General features: G+C 37.8%; 1 protein-coding gene across 2 annotated transcripts in view; it reads right to left on the minus strand.

Annotated features, from left to right (window-relative positions):
* Nucleotides 1-13,011, minus strand: part of Msr1 (macrophage scavenger receptor 1) — a 63,354-nt gene that overhangs the window by 16,926 nt on the left and 33,417 nt on the right. The window contains exon 9 of one of the 2 annotated variants that reach the window (XM_052752782.1): nt 8,582-11,036. The exons of the other annotated variant lie outside the window; for it this stretch is intronic. Within the exon in view, the coding sequence (XP_052608742.1) occupies nt 11,026-11,036 (11 nt within the window). The 3' untranslated portion in view covers nt 8,582-11,025. Of the gene's footprint in view, nt 1-8,581; nt 11,037-13,011 lie in introns of those variants that run through there. 2 annotated transcript variants of the gene reach the window in all.

Raw genomic sequence — 13,011 nt, forward strand, 5'->3', positions numbered from 1 at the left:
AAATACTTTCTAATTCAGGTCACTTTCTTAGATTTCCAGTGGATATGATTGTGTTTTTGAAATAGCATGGAGCACAGAGATGGCAGAAATTTGAATAAGAAAGCAAAACATTACTTTCAATATTTTCATCAAAGTATTATAGATTAGAGGCACTTTTAACCTTGAAACATGATGTTGGTGCTCAGTTCTGTTTCAATATTAAAAATCAACTTGTTCAACATTTGAAGTCTGCAGAGTCAGCTGGACAGTAATAGTTTTGTTTATGCTGGGAATGAATCGGTTCCCAAAATCAATCATGGGTCTTAACTACATGCTTTAACAAATATTACAATAAATATTGAGAATGTATGTCTTCAAAATAAATTGTAGTAAACTTAGATACTATTGTAAGTACAATTTTGAATAGATTACTTCAATGTACAAAGATTTTAAAAAGGCTATTATTTCTATATTTACATTGTCAATACACAATATTTGAATCATTGAGGTTTTAAGATACTCTTGCCAAGAGAGTGGAAAATACTTAAAATGAAAACAGCATTGGGATTTTAAAACTGCAGTGAAATATATTTCTGTCGAAGTGTGAGAGCTCATTTTTTAGGATATTTGTCATATTAGAACAATCTGGTACCATTTATAAGTGAGTCTTAATTTGTACTTAAGGGAGGGGTTTCAAAATTCTGCACAGTAGAATTTATCTGATTTGGGGCTCTTTGCTTATCATTTGAGGCCCCAGAGTTCCCAAACCATCAGGCCCAAAATTAAGATTTTTGAACAAGGCTCATTTAGAATGATACCATCTTTAAAAGTATCATGTGGGGCACTGTGCATGTTCATTTCCAAATTTGTACATTTCAGACAGATTTTGATGAAATTCTCGTTCTTCTTCATACAGAATAAATATGCCAAAATTTGTCTCTTAGGATTGGGCTTGCAAATATTACATGTAAAACAAGTTATCCTGATGTGTGAAGTATAATATAAACAGTAGAATTACAGTTAATCTTAATTTATTTTGAGAATTATTTTGTAAAGTCATAGGTTATAAGGGGATTTAAATATGTGAGGTTTAGGGAGAAAAATTGCTCCAAATTTGGTCGACAAAAGTTTAATCTGCCTAGTTACTGGCTGTTCTGACAATTTATATGAGAGTAAAGTGACTTCCCACAATTACTGAGTGTTTAATTTATAACTTGAATTGGATGTAAAGACAATTGAAAGACAATATACACTCCTATGGAATTGTGTGCTATGTTTTGTTTGTATTCACAAATGTTTATATCTCCACAAGCTGTATTCTGATTGACTTAATGGAACTGGTAGATGTCAATTTTGTATGTGTGTGTGTGGTCCTTGTTATATCGGTTTCTAACAGGTGTGGTGATATTTTATTTGTATGTTAATAAAGTTTGCCTAGGGATAAGAGGAAATAGCAAGCCATTAACACAAAAGTCAGGCAGTGATAGCACATGCCCTTAATCTGATCACTTATCAGGCAGGGTCTCTGTGTGTTCAAGACCATACTAGAGGACAGAGTCAAGCATGGTGACACACACCTTTAGTTCCAGTACCAACCATAGAGACCTGGAGGTATGTACAGACAGGCAGTGACAAGGAAGTGAGGTAGCTGGGCTAAGAGCCAATGAGAGGGCAGAACAGCAAGGCAATAAAGCCACGGGTAGACAGGAAGTAGCTCACTTTTTGGGAGCTACAGAGCTTGTGAGGTAAGGTTGGTTGGTGGCTCTCACTATTTCCCTGATCTCTAAGGTTTTCATCCCTATATTTGGCTCCATTTTTTTATTTAATAAAACCATTTAGAAATTCATCTACAAACAGGAGTGTCCATAATCCATGGACCATTGATGTACAAAGCAGTATTTAGAGACAGACTATTTGAAACCTCAAAAAGTCAGCAGAGAACCCACTCTCCTTATCCAGAATATAGTTTTTTTTTCCATTTGTTTGACCAGTGTTGTGCAGTCAAAGTAGAAACTCCCTAAAAATATGAATGAATGTGGATTGGCTTGTTTTGCTTAGATAGGAATAAGAACAGAAAAATACACCTAGTGAATGGTGGATCTCAAAAAGATGGGCTCTCAGTTAGATGGAAGTACCAAACACTTTAAGAATATTTCAAGTGTAGGTTCAGAGATAAGTGTCTTGAGAGAAAATACTTCTCCAAATTGGAAGCCAAAGAGACTAGCTTCTAGTCCCAATTGTGTTACACACTGGCCTTATAACCATGGACAAAGCAGTTCTGATGTTTGCATTTGCATTTATTATTACAGCTATCTCCTACGGCACTGTGATGAGGCCTAACGTAAATCACAATGTATTGTAAGAATGTTTGAGGGGAAAAGTTGGTTTAAAGTTCAATATAATGTCTTTGAGTTGAAGACTTTGACCTATATGTCGGCTAAGCCAGGTTTCAAAGTGTGTAGACCAACCACACCTATAACAGGTTTTACAGAGGTTTTGAGAGATTCTTGAATACACATGGGGAAACCTCAGTGACAGACTATTTGTGAGGACCTAGTGAAGGAGAGGAAGCCTTTAAAGTGGATTGTAGAATGCCAAGCACAGTGGAAGATTATTCCTAACATTGCTTCTTAAAAATTCTGATACCTGGTTTAATGCTTTAAAAAAGGCTATGGCAGCAGCAACGCATTACATAAGAAAAAGGTGTTTAGCCACTCTGCCTTTCCAAATTCCCCAAACAGATTTTATGAAGCATCTGTCCCAGCTAATGGCACAAACCCCATGAATGGGCAATCTCTGTGTCAAGTCTGCCACATGAATGTCACAGAATCTCAAGAGATTATTCCATACATCCTGCAGGCTACGAGTAACTTCTAGACCAATGGCTCCTAGGATGCAATATGGTTACTTGACTATAACTTATTCCCACTGTGAAAGAACGGGGCTGCTAAAATAACTGTGCAATGAGCAATCAGCAAGATTGTTCCTAAATGTTACTGAACCACACAGTGAGGGTTGTTCAGTGTTCTGTCCTTGTACCCTTGAGATTCTGAAAAGGAAATCATGTCTTCCTAATTACTAGGCATTTAGAGCATTGTGAGGGAATGAGTACATCCATCCCTAAACACAGTAGCCAAGAGTAATCTCAGCTCCCAAGCAGAGATGAATTAGAGTATTTTTTTTTTAAGGAAAAAGGTAGCAAGTTGTAAAAATAATATGGCTCAGCATGAAGCTGTTCACAACAGAGGTGACAAATATGAAATCTAAGAGACATGCAGAGAGACTGAGTCCAGATGATTTAGCTTGAACTCCTGTATACACTTGATTTTAATGTCAAATTTGTCACAAATTAGAATTGCCTGAGGAGGAGCCTACCTGAAGAAGTATCTTGATTGCTTTGATTGACATGAGAAGACTCTCACCACGGGCAATACCTCCTGGTACCAGCATGGATAAAAAGAATGTGGCAGAAGGGAGTTCATCTTGCCATTTGCTCTCTCGGTTTCCATCTTGCTTGCTGCAGTTAATCTGCCCTGTTGCTGCTGCTGTTTCCTTCACTGATCGCACAACCAGCGTTTCCAAGCTTTTGTCCTGGACTAGGGCCATGGAAATCTTCAGGCTTTCAGTGCCAGATTGAGACAACGGAGGCACCCAGCCTTGTAGAATGGGCAACTACTGGCTTATCTGCCTTTTCCCCAGTGAGAGACAGCCATTGTGAGACTGTTCCAAAAGCTGAGACACCCAGCCCTAAGGTCAGAATGACTATCAGATTCTCAGATCACTGATGCAATTCTTTGAGATATTACTATTTTAAAGCCCACGTGTGTGTGTGTGTGTGTGTGTGTGTGTGTGTGTGTGTGTGTGTGTGTGTGTAAGAAGGATCTATATCTGCATCCCATTAATTTTCTTCCTTTAGAGAACCCTAATACATCCTGCATCATTCCATTCATGAAGTAAAATTCATCTTGTAGAAGTCTTATGTGAATTAATACATTAGTTTCTTTAGTGAGAAAGTTTTGTTACATTTTGTTACTTTTCATTTCAGGTATGGGGGAGATTGGTTTTGTTTGTTTTGTTTTTTGCTTCTTTGTTTTGTCTTTGTTTTTGTTTGTTTGATTTTTCTAAACAGGATTTCTTTATATAGCCCTGGCTGTCCTGGAACTGTCTCTATAGACCAGGCTGGCCTTGAACTCACAGAGATCCTCCTGCCCCAGCCTCCTTCACTTCAGTTTTTTGTTTGTTTCGTTGTTGCTTTTAAACAAGACTCTCACTATATTACCTAAGCTCACCTCAAATTTGCAATCCTCCTGCTCCAGGCTCTCAAATGCTGGAACTACATGTTTGTACCACCATTCTCTTCCCACTTGACTGCTCGCACAAACATATTGGTGGTAATTATTTGAGGAAGAACCTAAGTGATTGCCAAGGTCATTCTGTTTGACAGGAACCTTTTAAAAATTTGTTATTGTATATTCAAGTGACACTTTCTGGGTAATAGTTTTTGTTTCATGAAATGGCATGATATTAAAGAACATCACTGAAATGTAAAGTTTCCAAATTAGTAAAAACATAAATACAAGTGAATATGTTCTTGTAAGTTTTAGCATCAACATGACTTAAAATTTTAAGGTATAATTTAGGCTTCCTCCAAGGATAAACTGGTAGAAAGTGACCCGAAAGACTCTCTTCCTAGCTTTGTAGAAAGGCAGACATAAGATGACTCAAAGACACAGTGTCAATACTAATTCACTCTTCCATTGTTGCAGAGGATGAGGGTCATGTTTCCCTATCTTTTGTTAGGACTATCGTAAGTTCCTCCTAATTTCATGTAGTGAACTACTAACCTCCAGTGTGACTGTGTTTAGAGCTATGGCCTTTACATAGGAATTCAGGCTTAAAGACTTGATAAATGCAGAGCCCTAGTTCAATAGGGTTGGTGCTTTAGGAGTGGAAAAATCACAAGATACTCAGAGGCCATACTGCCTTTGAGGTTGCAGTGAGATGATGGCCATTGGCACGCCAAGCCGAGAGAGGTCTCCCCAGAAACCCACCCTTTCTGCACTTCAGTTTTTGACTTCTAATCTCCAGAACCATGAATAAGACCAATCAGTTTATTCTGACAGTGCAAGAACAATAACATGTTATACTTTCCCCGTTTTCACTTATATTTTGTGTTTGAGTATTCATATATAAGAGAACAAATAAAAGGGAAACTTGAAAGAACAAGATTTTCTTTCATTTTTAGATAGGAAATAAGGGTGCCACATCTGCTAGGTTGTGCTTTGAATGCCTCAAAAACTTTCTAAAAAGGATTGCTTTTTAGCTAGGCATAGTGTGGTGGAGTACCTTTAATCCCAGCAAGCAGGAAGCCAAGACGGGAGGATTACAATATTGAGGCTAAACTGGGCTATCTAGTGAATCTTATCTCAAAAAGACATACATAAATGGATTTATTTTTATTTAAGGGTTTGAGATGATGGTTAACATTGTCAGCTTGACAGAAACTGGAATCACATGGGAAACAAACCTTTGGGGATGTCTGTAAGAGTTTTTGGATTGTGTCAAATGAGATAGGAAGACCAACCCTAACTGTGGGAGACACCTACACATGTTTTGGGGTTCCCAAAGTGAACAGAAAGGAGAAGAGTAAGCTCAGCACCAACATGTGTCTCTCTGCTTCCTAATGGTGAAGACCTGGCCAGCTTTCTCATGCTCCTAACTCCAGAATTTACCTGCCATGATACCCTTGAACTGTGAGCCAAAGCAAACCCTTCTTTGTATAAGGTGGTTTTGTCCAAGTCATGAGAAAATTAGGTAACAGATAATGCAACTCAGTGGCACAGCATTTACTTTACTCTCCAAAGCCCCAGCCAGATTTCCTGCCAGCTAAAATAATGTCTGATTTTAAATTTTCAAAATATTCATTAAGAATCTACTAGGTTTCTTAGTAAATCTTAATAATATGTATTCCAACAGTTGCTTTCTGTGATTGGAACACCCCTGTTCTTTTGATGCACAAGTTGTATTCCTATGGGTGTTAGTGTGGTTATCAGAAATGGAGCGAGGGCTCAGGGATGGTTGGGGAAGAGGAGATGGGAAGAGTGTAAGAGTTAGCAGTGGTCGATGATTACCAGGAAGCAGTGTCTTCTGGATATAGCAGGATAGCTGTACCTAAGTCACAGTGGTTGTGACGGATGGCACAAGACCGGTTTGCGCTCAAGCCAGACCAAGTCACGGCCTGAGAGGAGGAGCCGGGCGAGAAGTCCCACCCCTAGTTAAGGAGCTACTGGTAACTGATAGCTGCTGGGAGAGACAGAGAGAGTCAGTTTCTTCCGGTAAGTTGACCATGCTCCAGTGCTCACATCCAAGAATATATGGGTGACACTAATTGGTCTTGATATATATATATATATATATATTTTTTTTTTTTTGGTTTTTCAAGACAGGGTTTCTCTGTGTAGCTTCGCGCCTTTCCTGGAACTCACTTGGTAGTCCAGGTTGGCCTCGAACTCACAGAGATCCACCTGCCTCTGCCTCCCGAGTGCTGGGATTAAAGGCGTGCGCCACCACCGCCCGGCGGTCTTGATATATTTTTAAAAGACACAAAATTGAGGTTGGTACAGAAGCAGGGGTAGATCTGGGGAGAGTTTGGAGAAAGAAGGGTAAAAGTGATCCAAATACATTGCATGAAATTCTCAGAGAACTAATAAAATACTTTAAAAATTAAAATTAAAAAAAACGTGGCTGTAACAGGAGAGAGTTTCATTTAGATGATAGTTTAGAAGAGAACATTTAATGATTTTACTAGAGACTAATGACTCATTCTCTAAACCATATGGAGTTTTATGAAAATATTGTGCATAGAAAACTGAATGTTTGTGTTCTGTTATACTTGTCAGCATCCCAAAGAAGTGAAAATTAAGACTTCCACAAAATATCATTAGGAAACACAGTCACTTTACTACACAATTCACATTAGCAGTCTTTAAATTGCTTTGTGAAACTCCTAGAATTCACATATTTTACTCTGAAGTATATTCATCAGGGTGTATGGATTTACAGGAAGAATAAAGTGAGAGTAATTTCAGTACCTTAAGGAACGGTGAAAAATGTACAGCCCGAGCCCTCATCTGAGTGTGGCAGAGATGCCCTTGGACATGCCCTGTGCAGTCAAGCTAGCTGTTGTTCTAGGGATTTGAACTTGAGATTAAGTGTCTAACAGTAGCACACTTCTAGACAGGACGGGTTGAGGAGACCAAGTGATACTCTGCAAGCCTATTCTTATAAGGTGTTTAATGCAAGCAAAATAGATGATCTTGTGTTCCTATAAAGCAGAATTTCCCACCAAAACACAGAAGACAGTGGCTCCTAACTAGAGATGGGGTGTGGGGAGATTCTTTGTTCCTCAGAGGTTATGGAAAGATGAACCACATCCTTCATCTCTTTTCTCTTTCTGAACCCCTGTACACACGGGATGAACTTAAAATACGTTGGTAAAAAGATGGGATAGAATTATATTGATGTTTTCTTTTTAATTGTATCTGGTGAAATTCAGGCTGTGAGAGTCCTTGGTGAGATGGACTCATCAGGACAAGCTAACTACTTATCCATTGCTGATTTAAATATGTTTCTATTTACAAGACATATAAGTAGTGTTATTAAGGACCACATGTACTGATTTAGGGGAATGCTGTATTTTTTTTTTTACAATTGGGAGAATCATAGGGAGGTATAGATAAAATGCAATTGTCGTAAAAGTGGGTAGCATTTGTCTAATTTACCGAGAGCCATTCCTGCTCTGGTATAATGTATCTCGTTTTGCTGGCTCATAAATGGTGCTACTGTGAAAAGTACACTCTGGAACTTGAAAAAAAAAAAGAAAGAAAGAAAACGCAGTAAGTGCAAAGAGGCATCACAGCAGCCAGTGATACTCGAAAATGTGAAAACTGAGTCAGTTACTGAAATAAAGGTAGACTATTAGCAGGTAGCTTTTCCCAAGGCGCATGTAAGTAACTCTCATTAGTGATAATGGAAGTCTCGAGAGCACTTCCAGGAAGACAATGTGTCTGAGTAATAGACTTGAGGGAGAGAATGCAGGCGCCATGTGCAGTAGTTACGATGGTGGAAACATAAACAAAGATGACTCAATAGTACACTCGGGGAATTTGACTCTATAGATTTTTATCTTCTGGGGGGGGGAATCTTCAAATTATAAGGCTCATTCTGGAAAATAGAACTGCTAATTACAAATATTCTCTCTCTCTTTTCCACCTCCAACTCCTCCATATTAAATATTTGTAATATTTACATGTATAGAATATTTGACTAGTGTGGAAGCGTTTCACAGAGGCATGAGGATTTGGAAACTGGCAGGCATGAGTTTGAATTTGTGCCGTTTTCCTTTATTAGCAGTTACCCTTGGATTCCAGCTCATTAAACAGTGATGCTAACAGCACTTACCCCAATGGCTGTCTGCATATTAGATATGAAAACGCATCACAAGTACCCGGTACACAGTCAGTATCCTCTGAATGGTCATTATTATAATTAGTTAGTGATGGGAAAAGAAGGCTTTGACTTTAATCAACTGAATGTTTTGAGAAAGATCAGAAGTTTATTTATGATTGAGTTGAGTTCTCGGTATAAATCAAAGCAAATACATTTTTTTTTGTCATATGATTGTACAAGTTTCAGACTAAGACACTGAAAATTCACATTCTATCTCTCTTCTTGATCATGACCAGAGCATGCTGACACACCACAGATAAGCATTAGGACTCTTTCAGATGGTGCCTCGCAGTGTTTGCTCACATGGCTCCCTTGCTTGACAAAAACACCCTTCCTAGTTAGTATGGCAACAGAACGTACTATTTGCCACTGTTCATTTTACATTATAAAAGTTGGGATGATTGATGCCTTTGAATGGGGCATTCAGAATCTACTTTTATCTAAAAGGAAACACAGAGTCTTCTCTATTAATGTGAGAAGTTCAGGTTAGTATTCCACACTTTACCATCCATGCTTAGCTTTGGAAGATAGATGACTTGAGATCTGAATTCCTACAGTTTGTCTGCCAGCACATCTGGGACCAGGGCTGTTCTGTATGGAGCCAAAATTGTCCACAGCATTGCCTTCTGGCACAAGAAAAGAGTCACACATACTCCACAGCACAGGCCAATTAAGCCACAGGCACAAATCCAATTTTCTCTAGATGTTTTCACAGAATAACTGGTCTGTTAATACTGCAGAGGATCATGATCACTTGCTCATTCCCTTTTCTTTTCCTTCAGGACCAGGTTTGATTATGTCTTGGTGGCATGCAAGCACAGAAGCACCCTACTACCTAGTGACAATACCAATTCATTGCCACCCTTTTCAGAACTTTCTCAACAAATGTTGTGGGCTCAGACAAGTGTTTTGAAGTCCAGATTTTTGTTTTATTAATTTGACATTTTGTTCTGATCTCTGTCAACAGACATGGCCTCTGGTTTAGATGCTTCACTTACTTATAACTAATGCTCTTCTGCTTTGCTAAGACAAATTCACTGATTTGTGATCTGGGCACACTTGCACTGCTCTTCCATCTAACATAAAAAAATCTTGTCTTATTCTCTAACATCTCTCTTTTTGCTGGAGACATATACTTGGCTCCTGGCATTTCCATTTTTTCTTTCTGCCCTAATATGATTAGAGATTTAACATGTCTGTATAAAAACAGGAAAGAACAGCTGTTATGTTCAGTAAGACTGCTGTGAACCATTCCTATGACTTTATAGGTCTTTATGATTTTACAGAACATCTTCACACACATACTTTTGTCCCCACAACAACCCTGTGAGGTAGGAAGTGATATCATTCGGCAGAGCAGAAAATGGAAAAAGTGAGATACACAGGCATACAATTAGAAGTCTGCTGCTATCTTCATGCTGTGGATCTTAGGGTTTAGTGTTAAAACATGAAAGAAAGGAAAATCCTGGGAAATATGCTCTGTTAGCTCATGGAGAGGCAGCAACATGAAAACAACATGGGATCTTATATCTTTATTATTCCTGTATTTTCTTTTCTTTCCTTCTCTTGTTTTGCATTTTCTCTTTTTATGACTTATTCAAAATATCTCCACTTAAATTTCAATATTTATTTTCCAGTATATGCACTTAAAACATAAAATGCAAGTAAATGTAAAGAGCTTTATAGAATAAAAATAAACATTGATTTTTCAAGATCAAAATGTTTTTGTTTGAAATGAATAGGCAATTACTGAAGTATTAGGTTTGTTTCTCATTCAAATATATTGAAGAAATTATTCAAATTCTGCTTTAATCTCTCTCTCTCATATATATATATATATATATATATATATATGATTTGATTTGGAGAATAATAAGGTAGGAAAGTGAAACACGCAATAAAATAAAGTTATTTTTAATATACAAAGGCACTAAGATTATTTATCTCCTCTCAATGTCTGTACAGCCCTATTATTTTCCTAGGATAGTTTTCTCTGGTTTGTTTATAACTGGTATATTTATATCTCTAAGGTTAGAGAAAATATATTTATTGTTATGTCTGGCTCTGAAACATACACAATGGATAGACTTTCTTCTTGAGCTTAAAGAACCCATAGTTAATCAGTATCCATATAGTTTCTTTTAGAACCAAATGGGTTAAATTGTATTCCACAAGATTAGGTGAGTGAACAGTAGAAGGTCTGAAGGAGGCAGGAACATCCCACTAGTCAGCTCATGGGTACATCGAGGTGAAGGGTGACAGGGGATGAGGGTCACTGGAGCAGAGTGCATGATGGTGTACATATGGCTTTGGGTGCCCGAGCTGCACCCAGAGTCAGGAGAGGAAGCCATGTTTAGAAGCCAGGCATGATATGACACAGGAACCAAGTTCATTTTGAAGGACGTGCAAAAAGATCCCGGAAGTCAGTTGTGCTGATGGCTTGTCCAGAGGTCAAAGGCCTTTTAAGGAGATGACAGTGGAGTGCTCTGCCCAACCCACCTGATCTTAAAAGGATCTTGTCCCAATATGATCAGGGAGTTACACTGATCCTGACACATGTGTAAAAGAGGAAATCAGGATTACTTTATTATGTTTAAATAATGCCTGAATTATTAAAATGTACGTTGAATTAATTCAATACGAAATTTAAAGATCATCTTTAAAATGTGGACAATTGAGTAATTACATACAGAATAATCTGTAGACCCATTTTGGAGGCATTTGCAAGACCTCATTGTAAAATGCATATAACATTTGAACTATTGATTCTACTTCTAGCAAATCCTATATTTAACAGTATCCTCACAAAATAAAAATGTGAATGTAACATTGATTACTAAAGCCAAACCAAAGCAAGCAAAATGTATTGACCATTGAAGAGTAGGGAAATAAATTGCTAATTTGTGGTAATTGTGGTGTCTCTGTAATTTAGAAAAATGTCTATCACTGAGAGAAAAGAGGCCAAAGCACATGTGATTGCATATTAAACACAGAAAACCGGGACCCTTTATGTTAGATTGTAGGCATATTATTATTTCTTCTTTTGGAGTATTGTAGAATTGCTTTACATTCTCTCTAGGGAGACATGTAGAAGAATCAAGAGGCTGTATACACTCATCCACAGAAATAGCTCTTATGGCTTTCTCAAAGAAAGTACTCAAACTCCAAAATACCCATCTAAGTTTGTAATGTAAATTTCTAGACCTAGCCGAAAAATTATTAGAAGCTGCAGGAAACAGAAAGCAGTGTGGATTTTCAATATATAGGTTAAAAGTAGCAAAGTTCCTTATGTGCCACACTCAACTACAGTCAACGTTTTGAAGCTCTGAGAGAGCCTCAAGGGAAATGAGATGAGATCAAGATACTTTATATAAAAGTGTGAGAAGATGAAGACGTAGACAAAGATACACAGAGACTTAAGGGCTGGGGGCTGGGAAGAGATCAACTGAAATTATATGGAATGAAAGAAAAAGAAGATGAAGAAAGGGCTGTTAACAGGCATTCGGCAGAGAAGTGGCCACCTGAAAAAAAGCAGGGACAAGGGAATGTGTTTATGTTGCCCTAATATGATAGGAGCAGTGGAGGGAGCACAAGAGTACTGAGGAGTCCACCACTCCTACGTGTTGTTCAACTCAGAAAGCATCACAGTTGAATTAGACTCCAGTGGCCCATCCCAGTCATAATCTTATACAGTCTAATTGTGCCACCTGTACATGGTATTAGGTTAAAGTAACTTTTTTTGTGACAACAAAGAAATACCAATTCTATATTTTTTTTAAAAAAAAAATTATCACAGGTAAAGCCATCAGGGTTTTGTTAATAAAGACTTTACCATGATCTGTCTAAAACAGAGCCCTGAACGAGGAGGGTGTGGTTGTGGCTCACACTGGCCATGGTCACAACATACATTTCACATATAGACTCTCTTTGGAAGACAGGGAGGCGCTCTTTGATTTTAAAAACTCAAGCGGGGTCTTCTTTCCTCTTCACAATGATTACATTAAAGTATATTCATCTTATACACATAACAAATTACTTGTGGCCTAGCAAATGGTCACCATCTCAGCTGATGTGTAACTTTTAATGTCTGAGACCCAGGTTTTCTGCGTTTCACCAAGAGGTCTGCATTCTATTAATGAAGCTCCCTGATGTGAAAACTATTCCTCTGAAGGTTGGAACGTCTTGGATATAGACTATGGCATTTACAAGGTTTTAGTAAAAACAAAACAAAACAAAAGCCCTAGCTGCCAGAGAATTACTCTGTCAAGGTCTTCAGGTTGTCCATGTGTCTATATGTGAGCTTTTCATGAGTGTGTAAGGGGACTGTGATTGTTTCTATTCGTAGGCTTGATTTCCCTTCAGTGGGTAGAAATTGACTTGAAAATTGGACAATTTTCTGTGTGATTTTTTTCTTTAGAAAATAGTGCTCATCAAAAAAAGAAGAAAAACAGACTATAAGTGCATAATGAGTTTGAAAGAGACATGTAATCTAATCTATTTGTTTTACTCCAATTAGCATGTTTT

This window comes from Peromyscus californicus, unplaced genomic scaffold (genome assembly GCF_007827085.1).
Source record: "Peromyscus californicus insignis strain IS unplaced genomic scaffold, ASM782708v3 Scaffold_23__1_contigs__length_62951481, whole genome shotgun sequence".
Taxonomy (NCBI): Eukaryota; Metazoa; Chordata; class Mammalia; order Rodentia; family Cricetidae; genus Peromyscus; species Peromyscus californicus.